At 38.8% G+C, this 13603-nt stretch overlaps 1 protein-coding gene and 1 long non-coding RNA gene across 2 annotated transcripts; one reads left to right on the forward strand and one right to left on the reverse strand.

The window, feature by feature from the left end:
• Positions 1-2704: 2704 nt before the first annotated feature.
• Positions 2705-8193, reverse strand: LOC134329291 (uncharacterized). Its single transcript, XR_010014855.1, has 3 exons — positions 7957-8193; positions 7012-7109; positions 2705-2954 (listed from the first exon to the last, which is right to left on the reverse strand). It is a non-coding gene; the product is annotated as an uncharacterized LOC134329291 (long non-coding RNA).
• A 37-nt stretch (positions 8194-8230) lies between these two features.
• On the forward strand, positions 8231-13437 carry hsf2bp (heat shock transcription factor 2 binding protein). Its single transcript, XM_063010503.1, has 8 exons — positions 8231-8421; positions 10033-10180; positions 10393-10496; positions 10893-11042; positions 11645-11789; positions 11887-12004; positions 12299-12402; positions 13084-13437. The coding sequence occupies exons 1-8, from the start codon at positions 8356-8358 to the stop codon at positions 13314-13316; spliced, it is 1068 nt and encodes a 355-aa protein (XP_062866573.1). The 5' UTR covers positions 8231-8355; the 3' UTR covers positions 13317-13437.
• The last annotated feature ends 166 nt before the right edge of the window (positions 13438-13603 follow it).

Consider the following 13603-nt stretch of genomic DNA (forward strand, 5'->3'; position numbering starts at 1 on the left):
TCAAACTTCACAAGGCTGCGCGGAAAACCAGGACTGGACTTTCAACTCCGGTTATTAAGGCGCACGCAAAAACCAGACATGGATTCTGGACTCGGATTAACATGCTACAATGAAATACACCCAGTTATACACTGCCTGGCCAAAAAAAGGTCACACACTCTAATATTTGGTTGGACCGCCTTTAGCTTTGATTACGGCACGCATTCGCTGTGGCATCGTTTCCACAAGCTTCTGCAATGTCACAACATTTATTTCTGTCCAGAGTTGTATTAATTTTCCCCCAAGATCTTGTATTGATGATGGGAGATTTGGACCACTGCACAAAGTCTTCTCCAGCACATCCCAAAGATTCTCAATGGGGTTCAGGTCTGGACTCTGTGATGGCAAATCACAGGCACGTGCACAGATCGACCCCTAGTGGTGCTCAAGCACCTGCCCTTTTGCCCTGGATGAGAAAAGTGCCCTTTCTGCTGGAGCCCAATTTTTTTCTACATTCATCAATGTTTAAAAATAAAAATTACCCTCTCTGTCATCAATTCCCCCCAAAAGTGTTTTGATATCTGACGGGCATTTATTTGAGTTCTTGTGAGAATTCTGCCCCCATCTGATCCCCGCCTTGCCGCTCCCGTCTCCTCCGGTTAGCACTCATGCAGTGCTGAGCGCCAGGCCAAACCGCTGCTACACACTTCTCCTCTGACCCGCAGCATCAGACAGACAGGTAATGACAGTGTTTCATACAAAGAGCATCCATGCATAACGCATAGCCTACACGTTTTGTGCTCATGAGTCATGAAATACGTGATTTCAAAGCCTTGTCCAGCTGTTTACTGACGTTTGTCATATTTAATGAAGGGGCAGGAGGACAAACTGGGAGCAAGGTCATAAAAATCTTCCAAGAGATGTCACCAAGGAGGATGCTCCTGTAAAGCATCTTCTATTTGATATACATGCTACTTGAATGATCCTGCTCCCTTCACCTCAGTAGAGAGCCTCGCCTCCTTAGTACATAGTTGTATTATATACGTAGAGTATATTAAATGCTTTATTTTTATTTCATTTATTCAGAGCAGAGTAAGTTGATAAGTTTTAAGTTAGAATATTTTTTAATTATTTATTATATTGTTTGGTTATTAAAAAGCGCGCACAATATGGCCTTGTTTTTGCCTGCCAATCCATGTGTGAAAATGATGTCTCATGCTCCCTGAAGCATTCTTTCACAATTTGAGCCCGATGAATCCTGGCATTGTCATCTTGGAATATGCCCGTGCCATCAGGGAAGAAAAAATCCATTGATGGAATAACCTAGTCGTTCAGTATATTCAGGTAGTCAGCTGACCTCATTCTTTGGGCACATAACGTTGCTGAACCTAGACCTGACCAACTGCAGCAACCCCAGATCATAGCACTGCCCCCACAGGCTTGTACGGTAGGCACTAGGCATGATGGGTGCATCACTTCAGCCGCCTCTCTTCTTACCCTGATGCGCCCATCACTCTGGAACTGGGTAAATCTGGATGTGTCTTTCGACATGAACAAATGAGAAGCTACTCACTACATCAGTTAAGGTAAAATAACTTGTTGCCAGCTGAAACATAATCACCCATGCAGTAATTATCCAATGGGAGGCTCTTACCTATTTGCTTAGTTAAATCCAGGTGGTGACCTTTTTTTTGGCCAGACAGTGTATTTAAGTATTTATATCAATCATGTAATCACACTATATATCCAATATTCAGATCACTTCAAAATGCCCCCTCCCTATATACTGCTGTTATTTTTTTAAATACAAATATTCCACTCACCAGCTTTGTGTAATGTTAGTGTTGTCATCAGTTTATATGGCAATCATGTTTAGGATTTAAGACGGACCCCTCCCCCTTAAATTTGGTCCCCGCAGTGTTCAATTCACGGCTACAGCCTTGATTTAAACATAAAGGTCTTTTAGGTATCACTTTATCCTGGTCAGGGCTGCGGTCTGCCCGGTTCCACTGGGAAACACTGAGCACAAGGGCTAAACACCCCCTTTTTTACTTTGATAAAGGCTTGTCAGTAAACAGTTTCTCAATGCATCTAAAAATGCAAGTTCAGACTGAAAGCTGAGGCGGCACAGTGGCTAGCACTGTCGCCTCAAAGCAAGAAGGTCCTGGGTTCGATCCCCAGGTGGGGCTCCGGGTGCGGAGTTTGGATGTTCTCCCCGTGTCTGCGTGGGTTTCCTCCGGGGGCTCCGGTTTCCTCCCACAGTCCAAAAACATGCAGTCAGGTTAATTGGAGACAGGTTAATGAATGTGTGTGTGTGTGGCCTGTGATGGACTGGCGTACCGTTCAGGGTGTTACTGTGTGTGCCTTGCGCCCATTGAAAAGCTGGGATAGGCTCCAGCACCCCCCTTGACCCTAATTGGATAAGCGGTTAGGAAAGTGAGTGAGTGAGACTCAAAAGCCATAAATCAACCACAAATGCTGCCAACTACAAATGTTGTTCTTGTAAGTGAATCAACGTGTGTATGTTGCTCTGTGTGCACTGGTGCCCTGTCCAGTGTTTATTCCTGCCCTGTGCCCACGTTTATCGGGTGGCACCGGACACACTCAACCCTTACCAGGATAATGCGCTAATAAATGAATGAATTAACATTTCAAATGTTTAATGCTTTGTGATGCAGGTGAATGCAGCACAGAGAGATGGGTGAATAACAACTTAAAACATTACCACGATTTAAAATCATTCCTTTTTAATTATATGTATGCAGCTCATTTTCGTCTGGTGTTTATCCTGTTGACCACCTGGGAAGCTTTAAGTGCTAGCAGTGCTGGTCGTACCACATTTTGCAAACCACTGCTGTGTAATATCCAGTCCTGTGTCAACAACACCATTTTGCAGAATCGATTCTTCTTCTTCTTCTTCTTCTTCTTGTTGGTTTATTGGCGGGTGACATCTCTTTGGTGCATACCGCCACCTACTGTACAGGAGTGTGTAAAGGGACTTAACAGGCTATGTTTTCTAGGTCTTAGATTCTTTTAATTAAACCTGTATCATTAAGGAATATAATTAATGATTTAATTCGGTCACACTGCATCCCTTCTTCTTTAAGAATATTTCCTATTTCATTCCCTTCCTCCCTTTCTTGCCATTGGTGTCTATATTTTGTGTATTTATTGCATTTAAATAATACATGATTTACATCTTCTTGGACGTGACATACATTACATAACCCATTGCCTTTCCCTATTAACCGTAGTGTGTTATTAAGACCTGTGTGACCCAACCTTAATCTACTATATACAATCTCTTCCCTTCTGTTGATACCTATTGATGTTGTCCTTTTCCCCCACACCTTTCCTTGAATTGAATAATATTGCCTGGCATTATATTCTGTTTCCCATTCATTTTGCCATTTCAGTATAACTTCAGATTTAATTTTGGTTTTAGCTTCTCCCTTCCCTATTGGAATTTTAATTTCTATATTTCCTTTTCCTAGCGCTTTTTTAGCTAATTTATCAGCCATTTCATTTCCTTTAATACCAACATGTGATGGAACCCAACAAAACTGAACTATTATTCCAAGGTTCTTTAAATTCAGTAAAATATGCCTAACCTCCATAATTAAATCCTCTCTTATTGATTTACCTGTTTCAAAGCTCATTAAAACTGCTAGTGAGTCAGTACATATAACTGATCTAATTGGTTTGATTTCTTCGATCCACCTCAGAGCAGTTATTATTCCAATCATTTCTATTGAGTAAATTGATAAAAAATTGCTTACTCTGTATCCATACTTTTTCTTAAAATTTGGAATATAGATCCCTATTCCACAATGATCATTTTCTGGATCTTTTGACCCATCTGTAAAAATTTTAAGAAAGCCATAATATTTAGATATAAGGTACCGTTGACTGCATTCTGCAAGACTTTGTTCATTTGGTTGCTCTGCCTTCTCTTTCAGTAATTTAATATCAACAGTTGGAGTTGGTAGTATCCATGGTGGAACCCTACTTATCACTAATGCAGGACTAAATTTAAAATCTTTAATTCCATACCTTTCTGCTGTGCTATTAATGTTCCATCCAAAACCATTACTCTTTGTTTGATATTCCCAACATTCATTTAAAACTGATAAAGATGGATTACACACACTCCCTTTCAGCCTTACCCAGTATGTTAAGGATAATTGATCATATCTTAGTTTAAATGGGGTTTCTTTAGATTCTACTAGAAGTGCACATGTAGGTGTTGTTTTAATGGCTCCTAAAGCAATCCTTATTCCTTTATACTGAATCCTGTCTAAACTTCTGAGAGATGTTATGCATGCTGACCTATATACTATGCATCCATAATCTATGGTTGATCTGATTAGTGCTTTATATATATTCATCAAGGATTGTTTGTCTGCACCCCAGTATTGCCCTGAGATCATCCTCATGAGATTTAGTACCTTTTTGCATTTGGTTTCTACATGTACTATATGATGTTTCCATGTCATTTTTTCATCCATCCAGATTCCTAGGTATTTAAATTGTTTCACTCTTTCAAGTGGCTGGTTATATAACATTATTTTAAAGTTGTCTGGTACTTTCCTTCTAGTAAAAAACATCACTTTAGATTTTTGCATGGAGAATTTAAAACCCCAGTCCATTCCCCATTGCTCTAATATTTGCATTTCTTTTTGTATGATTTCTGCTATATATGGCACATTACGTCCCCTTTTCCAAATCACAGCATCATCGGCATATAATAATCCTTCACTTCCTTTTCCAAATATATCATTTATCATGATGTTAAATAGAATAGGACTGATTACACTCCCTTGGGGAATTCCACTTTCCACCATGAATTCTTCTGATAATTCATTATTTACTCTGACCCTCAAGGTGCGTTGTGACAAAAAGTCAAGTATGTAGTTGTACACTTTACCTTTAATCCCAATCTTCTCCAGTTTGATTAATAGGCCCTCCCTCCACATAGTATCATAAGCCTTTTCAATATCAAGAAAGACTGCAGTCATTACTTCTTTCATAATTAATGATTTCTCTATCTCATTACAGAGTTTCACTAGGGCATCAGTGGTTGATTTACTCTTCCTGAATCCTGTTTGATAACTTTTAACCAAATTTTTATTTTCCAAAAAGTAGTTCAAACGAGCAACTACCATCTTTTCCATGAGCTTTCCTAAATGTGAGGTCAAAGCTATTGGTCTGTAATTCCCTGGGTTATTTGGATCTTTTCCTGGTTTAGGAAATGGAAGAATTATTGCCTTTTTCCATATTTTAGGTAATTTACCTTCATTCCAAATTTTATTAAATAGTGTTAGGATCTTTTCCAGCATTTCATCAGGGAGTTTCCTAAACATTGGATAACATAAATTGTCTGTTCCTGGTGATGAGTATGCTGTGTTATTTACAGCCATTCGCAATTCTGAAATATTAAATTCTTCATCCAGTATAGTTCCTATTTCTGTTTTGGCATTTAGGATACCTTTATTTACTTTTAAGATATCCTCTTTTCTTTTTTTAAAACATTCATCTAAATGATCGCCTTTATGGACATCGGCAAACATTTTACCCAGCATATCAGCCTTTCCTTTATCTGATATAGCTTTAATATTGTTATTATCTATTAGTACTGGGATACTTGTTGGTTTATATCTGCCTGATATCCTTTTAATCATCTTCCATATTTTATCCAGAGTTGTTTCTCCTCCAATTGTAGAACAAAACTGCCTCCAAGATTCTCTTTTAGCGTCTTTTATTACTTTCCTTGCTAGTGCCTTTTTCCTTTGATATTCTATAAGATTATCTACAGTTAAAGTTTTACGTAATATTTTAAAAGCTCTATTTCTGTTTTTAATGACTTCTTGACATTTATCATTCCACCATGGAACATTTACTCTTTCTTTTTGACTTTTGCTAATAGGAATGCTCTGACTAGCTGCAGTGAGAATGAGTCTGCTTATACTATCATTCAACTGATCTATAGATTGGTCTGTCTCAGGTATATTTTTCATTTCTTCACTGCATCTTTGATAATATTTCTCCCAGTTTGCTTTTATGAAATGCCATTTATGATGAATGTAACTCTTTTCAGTCTTCAACTCCATTTCAATTTTACAGAAGATAGGGAAATGATCACTACCAATGCTTGTGTTCTGATCTACTTCCCATTCACATATATTAGCTATTTTCCTATCAACTAAAGTCAGGTCAATACATGATGTTTCATTTTTGTATATATTTATCCGTGTTCCATTACCATTATTTAAACATACAAGCATTCTGTCATTTATCATTTCTTCAACAACCTCCCCATTTAAATTTGTATGTTTACTTCCCCATAGACTGTTATGGGCGTTAAAATCCCCACACCAAATTTCTCTATGAGTTCTTTTGATAATGTTTTTCAATACTTCCTTAATTAAAACCTTGCATGGGTTATAATAATTAATAATTGTATATTTACCAGTAGTGCCATTAAAAATTTCAGTCACAATACATTCATGTTCCTCAGCTGTTTCTATATGTCTGTATGATATTCCTTCTTTGATAAAGGTTATACATCCTCCTCCTCTATCTTTTCCTCTATCCTGCCTTATGCTGTTGTAGCCTTTTAAAACAAATTCTAAATGTGATTTTAACCATGTTTCCTGTATACAAATAATATCTGGCTTATTAGTTATCTCGTGAACATATCTTTTAAACTCTTGCCCATTTGCAATCAAACTTCTTGCATTCCATTGAAGAATGATTAGTACCATTAAATATTTAGACAGTTTGTGATTCTCCATATTTATTGTTTAACATTTCATGAATCTCATCAGCTTTAGTTGTTGTGCCCAAAAAATCATTTGCATTTTCTACAACTGATCTAATTCGGTCACTTTTTCTGGCGTGTTGCATTGTGACATTGACTATGGAACAGATAAATGCTATAAATTCATTTTTTTTAATCAACAGAGTCTCATTGGAAATTCTTGTTTTGCACTCACAACATTCTGATGCTTGGTTAGACCTTGGTAAGCCTACCTTTGTCTGTTGTGTTATCTCTCTCATATGGTTCTCATTATTCTGTCTCACTGTGTTTGAACTGTAGGTATTACTTGTTGGTGTCCTAGAAGTTTGCTCTGTTGGAGAAACAGTATTGTTAGTATTAGTGTCTTTCTTAGCTCTGTGTATTTCTTTGATTGCATCTGCATATGATACTTGATGAGTCAGTTTGTATTTCTGTATTTCTTTTGCTTCCTTTTGTTTCTCACATCCTCCATAAGCAGCACTATGCTGACCTCCACAGTTGCAACATTTTAACTGAACATTTTCTCCACATTTCCCATATACATGTTCACCTCCACACTTTACACATCTTAGCCTACCTTTACATTGTGCAGCTATATGACCAAATCTTTGGCATTTAAAACACCGTAATGGAGGGGGATTAAATTCTCTTACTGGGTAGCACATGAAACCCATTTGGACTTTTGTAGGCATTTCATTTTTAAAGTAAAGCAGGACTGACAAACTTTCTGTTTTCTCTTTACCTTTAGTCAGGCGTTTCACATTAACTATTTCTCCCCCTTTCAGGTTACTCTTGATCTCTTCGTTTGATACTGAAACTGGAATCCCGAATATTACTCCTCTTTTCTTTGCCGCTATTCCTGGGATATGCGAGGTTATTTTAGTACCATTTAACGTAGTCTTTTTTAAAATCTCCCCTCGCTGATCCTCAGACATTGCAAATATCAATAATCTACCATTACCCATAAACCGTGCATGATTAATTTTACCTATTTCCTTCTCTATTGCTTTGGTAACATGAATGGGGTGTAAATCTGGCCCTCCTTGTTGTTCAAACACTATAACTACTTTCCAAACTTCTTTATTTGGCTCCTTGACTCTAGTTCTTAATTCAGACTTGCTCCTTTTAACTGTGTCTATGGACTCATTACTACTGCTAAATTCTGATCTTCGTCTTACTTGTTTTTTCCTAATTTCCTCCCAGAACATTTCGTCATTTTCATCCAAATTCTCATGATCCCGTATATAACCATCTGATTCCTCTGCCATTGTCCACTTTACATTCACTGTACAGTTGTATTAGTTTAATTCAAACCTTCCGTCGCAAAACGTCCTCCTTCCACTCCCGTGCAAAGTCAATCTTCTCCCGAATCGATTCTTGAAATCGACTCCACGGATAACCATACAAAGAGTAAGAGTCGATTCCCACAATGTGTGGAACCGAACTGAAGGTTCGGAATTATACATAGGGAGCCAACAGAGGGAGCTAGAAAGATTCATTTACCCTGTAAAACATAAAAAAAAAAACACTAATACGAGTTTCTACAGATGTTGTGTATCAGAGAACTGACTAGATAAATGTATTTGATCAGCATGAAATCATCCGACCAAGCTAAAACCTCACCACAGGGCTCGATAACAGAGGTATTACACATAATACAGCCTACAGCATTTCCAAAATCCATTTTTTTGTATTAGTTATGAGGCACTACACTAGCATACCATGTTAATATCACGTTTGTAAACATGTAAATGTTTAATTTAATTAAAATTACTTACAAATAGTTGAAAAGGGGTTGAAAGAGACACATAGTCAAATGATGACAAACGAGTAAACCTGCTCAATCTGGCAAAAGCTAACAAAGATAGCACAGAAAACAAACGTTAGAAAGGTAGTTTAGAGATACATTTGGTTAGAATTTACTAAGATAGCATTACATAACATTGTCTTTAATTTCCAAATATACAGTATTATTATATAAACATTACTACCGTCGTGTTTTATTAAGTTAACATTATAACTCCCGCTCGTTTGCTATTTTTGCTGCAATACATCAGTAACCTCCAGATGTCGCCATTGTTTCACTCTAAAGCCATAGTATTACTGGTGACGAAGAGTAATAATCAGATAAGATAAACCTTATAATATATACATAATATAATACAATATAATATAATACAGTGGAATTACATATGTACAGTCAATTTGTGATGCTTTGAGGCACACAGTGTTTTTTTATGCAGTTTATCTTTTTACTTTTACCCCGTCTACAGTGGGTGTAGTAATCAGAAGGTCGCTGGTTTAATTCCCATCACTGCCAGGTTACTGCTGCTGGGCTCTTGAGCAAGGCTCTTTTTTTTATTTTACTATTTTTTCCCACTTTTCCCCCCCCAATTTTATCCCCCAGTCTAGTCGTGTCCAATTTACCCTGAATGCATCCTCTATACTGATTTGACCCTTCACCGCTGACTGAGGACGCCTCCCAACTGACATGCGCCCCCTCCGGCACGCATAGTCAGTACGGATAGTGCATTTTTCACCTGCATGAGTCGAGTTCATACACTTGACGGGCACTGTGCTCGGAGGGCCACACCCTCACCAGCGTTATTCCTCAGCCCTGTGCAGGCGCCATCAGTCAGCCAGCAGGTGCCGCAGTTGCACCAGTTATGAGGACCTATGATCCGACTTTCTTTACCCGCTAACCCTGAACAACAGCCGATTGTTGTTTATGCTGCCGCCCAACCCAGTCGGAGAGGCAGAGCTGAGCTTCGATACGATGTATTCGAAACCCCAACTCTGGTGAGCTAGCGTACTTTACCGCTGCACCACCTAAGCAGCCTTGAGCAAGGCTCTTAACCCTTAACTGCTCAGACTGTATACTGTAACTGTAATGTAAGTCGCTTTGGATAAAGACGTCTGCTAAATGCCGAAAATGTAAATTTAAATGTAGGAATACCTAGGACAGGGCACCAATCCATTGCAGGGGACGTCACATGGATCTGTGTGGGGACCCAACACTGGCAGTTGACAAGAAATGGCTGCAGATTAGACACATGCCGGAGGGGGCGTGTGGTGATCTGTCAGCAGCGGATTCACAATGGGGAATTGGAAATGACTAGATTGGGAGATCTATTCATCCAGGAGAAAAAAACAGCAAAAAATCCCAGGCCCATTATACTAATACCAAAGCTTTGAATAATGTCTCATAGCCACTGCATATGGAAATACTAAGGCTTTTTTATGTATGGATGTAGGATGCAGGAGATAACTGCTTTGTCCGGGTCCGAAAAAGAGATTTGGACAGACTGTGCACAGAGGTCATGCAACTGCGAGAGTTTCTACCCAAAGTCATCAATGGTGACTTTCTAGAAGCCCTGCATAAAGCCCGGGCCCTGGACATATGTAAGATGTAAACCTAATGCTTGCACTTTCACCTTTACCATCTCCTATTCAAATGACAACACTTCAGTTTATGGTCCCTATTTAGCAGTGGTACCTAACATCCTTGTTGTGTAGGATTTATGAGAAAGTTTAAATGTGTAGAATGCTTTAGAAATAACGTGTTTATTGGCTTAGTTCAGTAATGCTATCTCCATGTTCATTGTGTTGTACAGTAAAGGAGCAGAGCCAGCAGGAGCAGCGACAGTTAAAGCAGGACTGTTCACACCTACAGTCCTGCCTTGAAGCAGCACAATCTGAGTGCCAGAAAGAGAAAGAGGTGAGGAAAATATTGAGTATTATTCCATTTAAAAAAGGAAGAAAAAGGGTGCTTGGGTGGTGTAGTGGTCTGTTACGCTAGCCCAATACTGATGACACCCAGGTTTGAATCTCAGGGATGCTGTTAGCTGGCTGGCGTCTACACAGACATGACTGGCTATGTCTCAGGGTTGAATGGCCCTGCAATAGATTGGTGCCCTGCCTTGTGCCCAGTGTTTATTGGTGGAACCTGACTCACTTTGACCCTGACCAGGATAAAGCATTTGATGAAAATTAAATGATTTAGGAAAAAAATTCTTTAATAACTGTCATGTAACTACATATACTATAACTACATTATATCATTATCAATAATTGAGCTTATAAATTTGTTTATGTGATGTGATTGTGCTTTCAGGAGAAACTGGTTCTGAGAGAGCGGTTATGGGAAAGCCGTGAGCAGCTTCAGCAGCAGGCGGAGTTCTGTACTGGTCTGGGTGCTGCTACCTGCACTCTGCTCTGGAGCGCCTCACGCAAAGAAGAGGCTGTAAGAGACATCCTGGCTGATGTGAGTCATTTTAATAATAAAACATTTTTTATAGCAGAACGGCTGGTGTACACTTTTTGGTGATTGTTAGCAACAGTAAGGCAATGTTTGAGCTGTGGGTTTTGTTAAAATAGGGTTTTGTATGCCCTTATAAAGTAAACAATGTTAATTAAATCCAGTAAAATGTGGTGAGACATTCACCTGACGTACTACTGCTGCTGCGATCCAAGGTTCGAATACCTATATGTGCTATCGGCTGGTCAGGCAAAAGACATAGAGACGTGATTGGCTGTGTCTGAGGGGGAGGGATGATCGACACCTGTTACTGCATCTCGCCAATTGATTCTAGGGTAACTGGACCAGGATAAAGCAGTGAAAAAACATGAAAATTATTTAAAAGAATAATATGATGTAATGATATTAAGAAGCGTAAAAGCTGTTATGAAATAAAACACAGTTACTCTTGTGTTTTATATTTATGGAAGTGTTCCATAAATTCCATATTTAGTTTAAACTGATGGGGCTTTTCTTATTTGTTGGTTGTTAAAACATAGCTTGTGTGTCTCTCTGTGATCTTCTTTCTGTCTGTATGATCGTGTGCTCGGATCTGTGTGAATGCAAAGGGAAAGCTGGAACCCTTCCTAAGTGTAGCGGGTCAAACTCTGGAGAGTTTTGTCAAATCTTTGGACGAAGAGGAAAAACCTCAAGAGCAGAATTACAATTCCCACGAGCACCAGTTTGTGCTAGCACTGGCTGGCGTCATCACTAGTAAGGATTCTTTATGTACTGATAACTTAAATCCAGCTGCTTTTGGCTGCATAAAGCAGTTGTAAAGCACTAAAGCTAATTGTTGATGTATTTTCAGATTTAGCAGCTGTGACGTGTGGGAGGGACTTCATTTCTAGTTCTGCTCATGTCCTGTTGGACACTCTAATGCAGCTGCTTGGGCTGATGAAACCTGGAGTCTTCCCAAAACTCAAAGTGTAGGTCGCAACTCACATAGGCACATAGGCAAAGAGGTGACAATTTATAGGGGAAAAAAAAACAAGTTACTGTATCTTGCTAAGTTAAGCTGTCATGAACCTTTAAAACTGTACTGTACTGAAATTATGACACACCATTCTGATGGTGATGGGGAGGGCGGTTCTATTGTTTTGGCTCATTATTGAATAAAACACTGCTCTTTGTAAATAAACACACTTAGCTATCAATCAGTAAGCAAATGATGTATTAAGGTTGAACTCTGACGCGTGTGTGTGTGTTGCATCTGTGTGCAGATTGATGCTGATGGCTTTATACAACGTCAGCATCAGTGTGACAGGACTAACATACATCAGCGAGAGTCCTGCACTCCTACCACTTTTAACAACCCTACTTAAAGGTGTGTGTCATTTGGATTTGAACTGTTTGAAATTACTTTCTAAAGCCTAATTTACCTAATGAAGTGGCCTTGACCAGGTTAAGACTGGTATCTGTTAGCTGTGAATGATAGCAATGTAGTCATGTCATTGTATTGCATCTATACCTAACAGGTTTTTTTATTTTATTTAATCTTCATCAAGGCAGGAATACACTGGACAGGGCTTTGGCCTTCCCCCAAGACATAATCAATCATTTATGTATAGATGTGTACAGATTATGGATAGATTATAGATATATAGACAGATTATAGATTTATAGATTCTGTATAGCTGTGCTGTATAGCTGTGCTCTCAGCCACAAATTACTTGTGAGCCACAGAATTGGGGTCTTTTTAACTTCTTTACCTGAGGTTTGATGATCAATGTTTTTGCACTTGCATCCCTGTAAAGCTGCTTTAATCCCATTTAAATTCTAAAAGATACATGTGAATAGACTTTGGAGTACATGGAAAATGTGTATGTCCTCAAAAGTGTCTTTTAAAGTTACAAACACAACCAAATCACAATCCCCATTTTACTTAATCCCCCTCTCTTCTTTCTTCTCAGACCTGTCAATTAGTGTACTTTATTACATTTGTAAAAAATCCACAGCCTTTGGATATCTGCTATATTATCATTGTTGTTGTTGCTGTCATTGTTAGACCAGGATTCGGAGATATGTCTGCAGGCTCTGCGGCTGCTTCAGTCTCTACTGGTGGAGGGTGACGTGTTGGTCCAGCTCAACCCAGACCTGCAGCGTTCCCTTCCAGTAGAGAGAATCCATCAGTTGGCCTCAAGCCGCCACACAGCCCTTAGCAAGACTGCCCAGGAGACTCTAGAGGACATTGCCAGCCTCACCAAATCTCCCTTTCTGAACACAGAGAAGGAACAGTGAGCTCACTGACTGAACTTATACTTCGTGTGGGCTAGTTTTTACTCCTCAGCTCATGTTGTCCTCTTTTGGCAGTTCAGTGCTCTTTTACTGGTTTTCTGGCATTAAAGGCAGTTGTTTAGTAGGATTGGAAATTTAATAGACAAAATGTATGTGTTCCAATTTTGCTGTTACATGTATTACGTTTTTGGATTGCTGAAGTAAATGAAAAGTTTTTATACTTTATAATAGAGTGATAATTAATTAACACACAAACTCATAAAAGAAGATGAAAAAGAGTTTTAGCTAGA

Source organism: Trichomycterus rosablanca, chromosome 15 (genome assembly GCF_030014385.1).
Source record: "Trichomycterus rosablanca isolate fTriRos1 chromosome 15, fTriRos1.hap1, whole genome shotgun sequence".
In the NCBI taxonomy this organism is placed as follows: domain Eukaryota; kingdom Metazoa; phylum Chordata; class Actinopteri; order Siluriformes; family Trichomycteridae; genus Trichomycterus; species Trichomycterus rosablanca.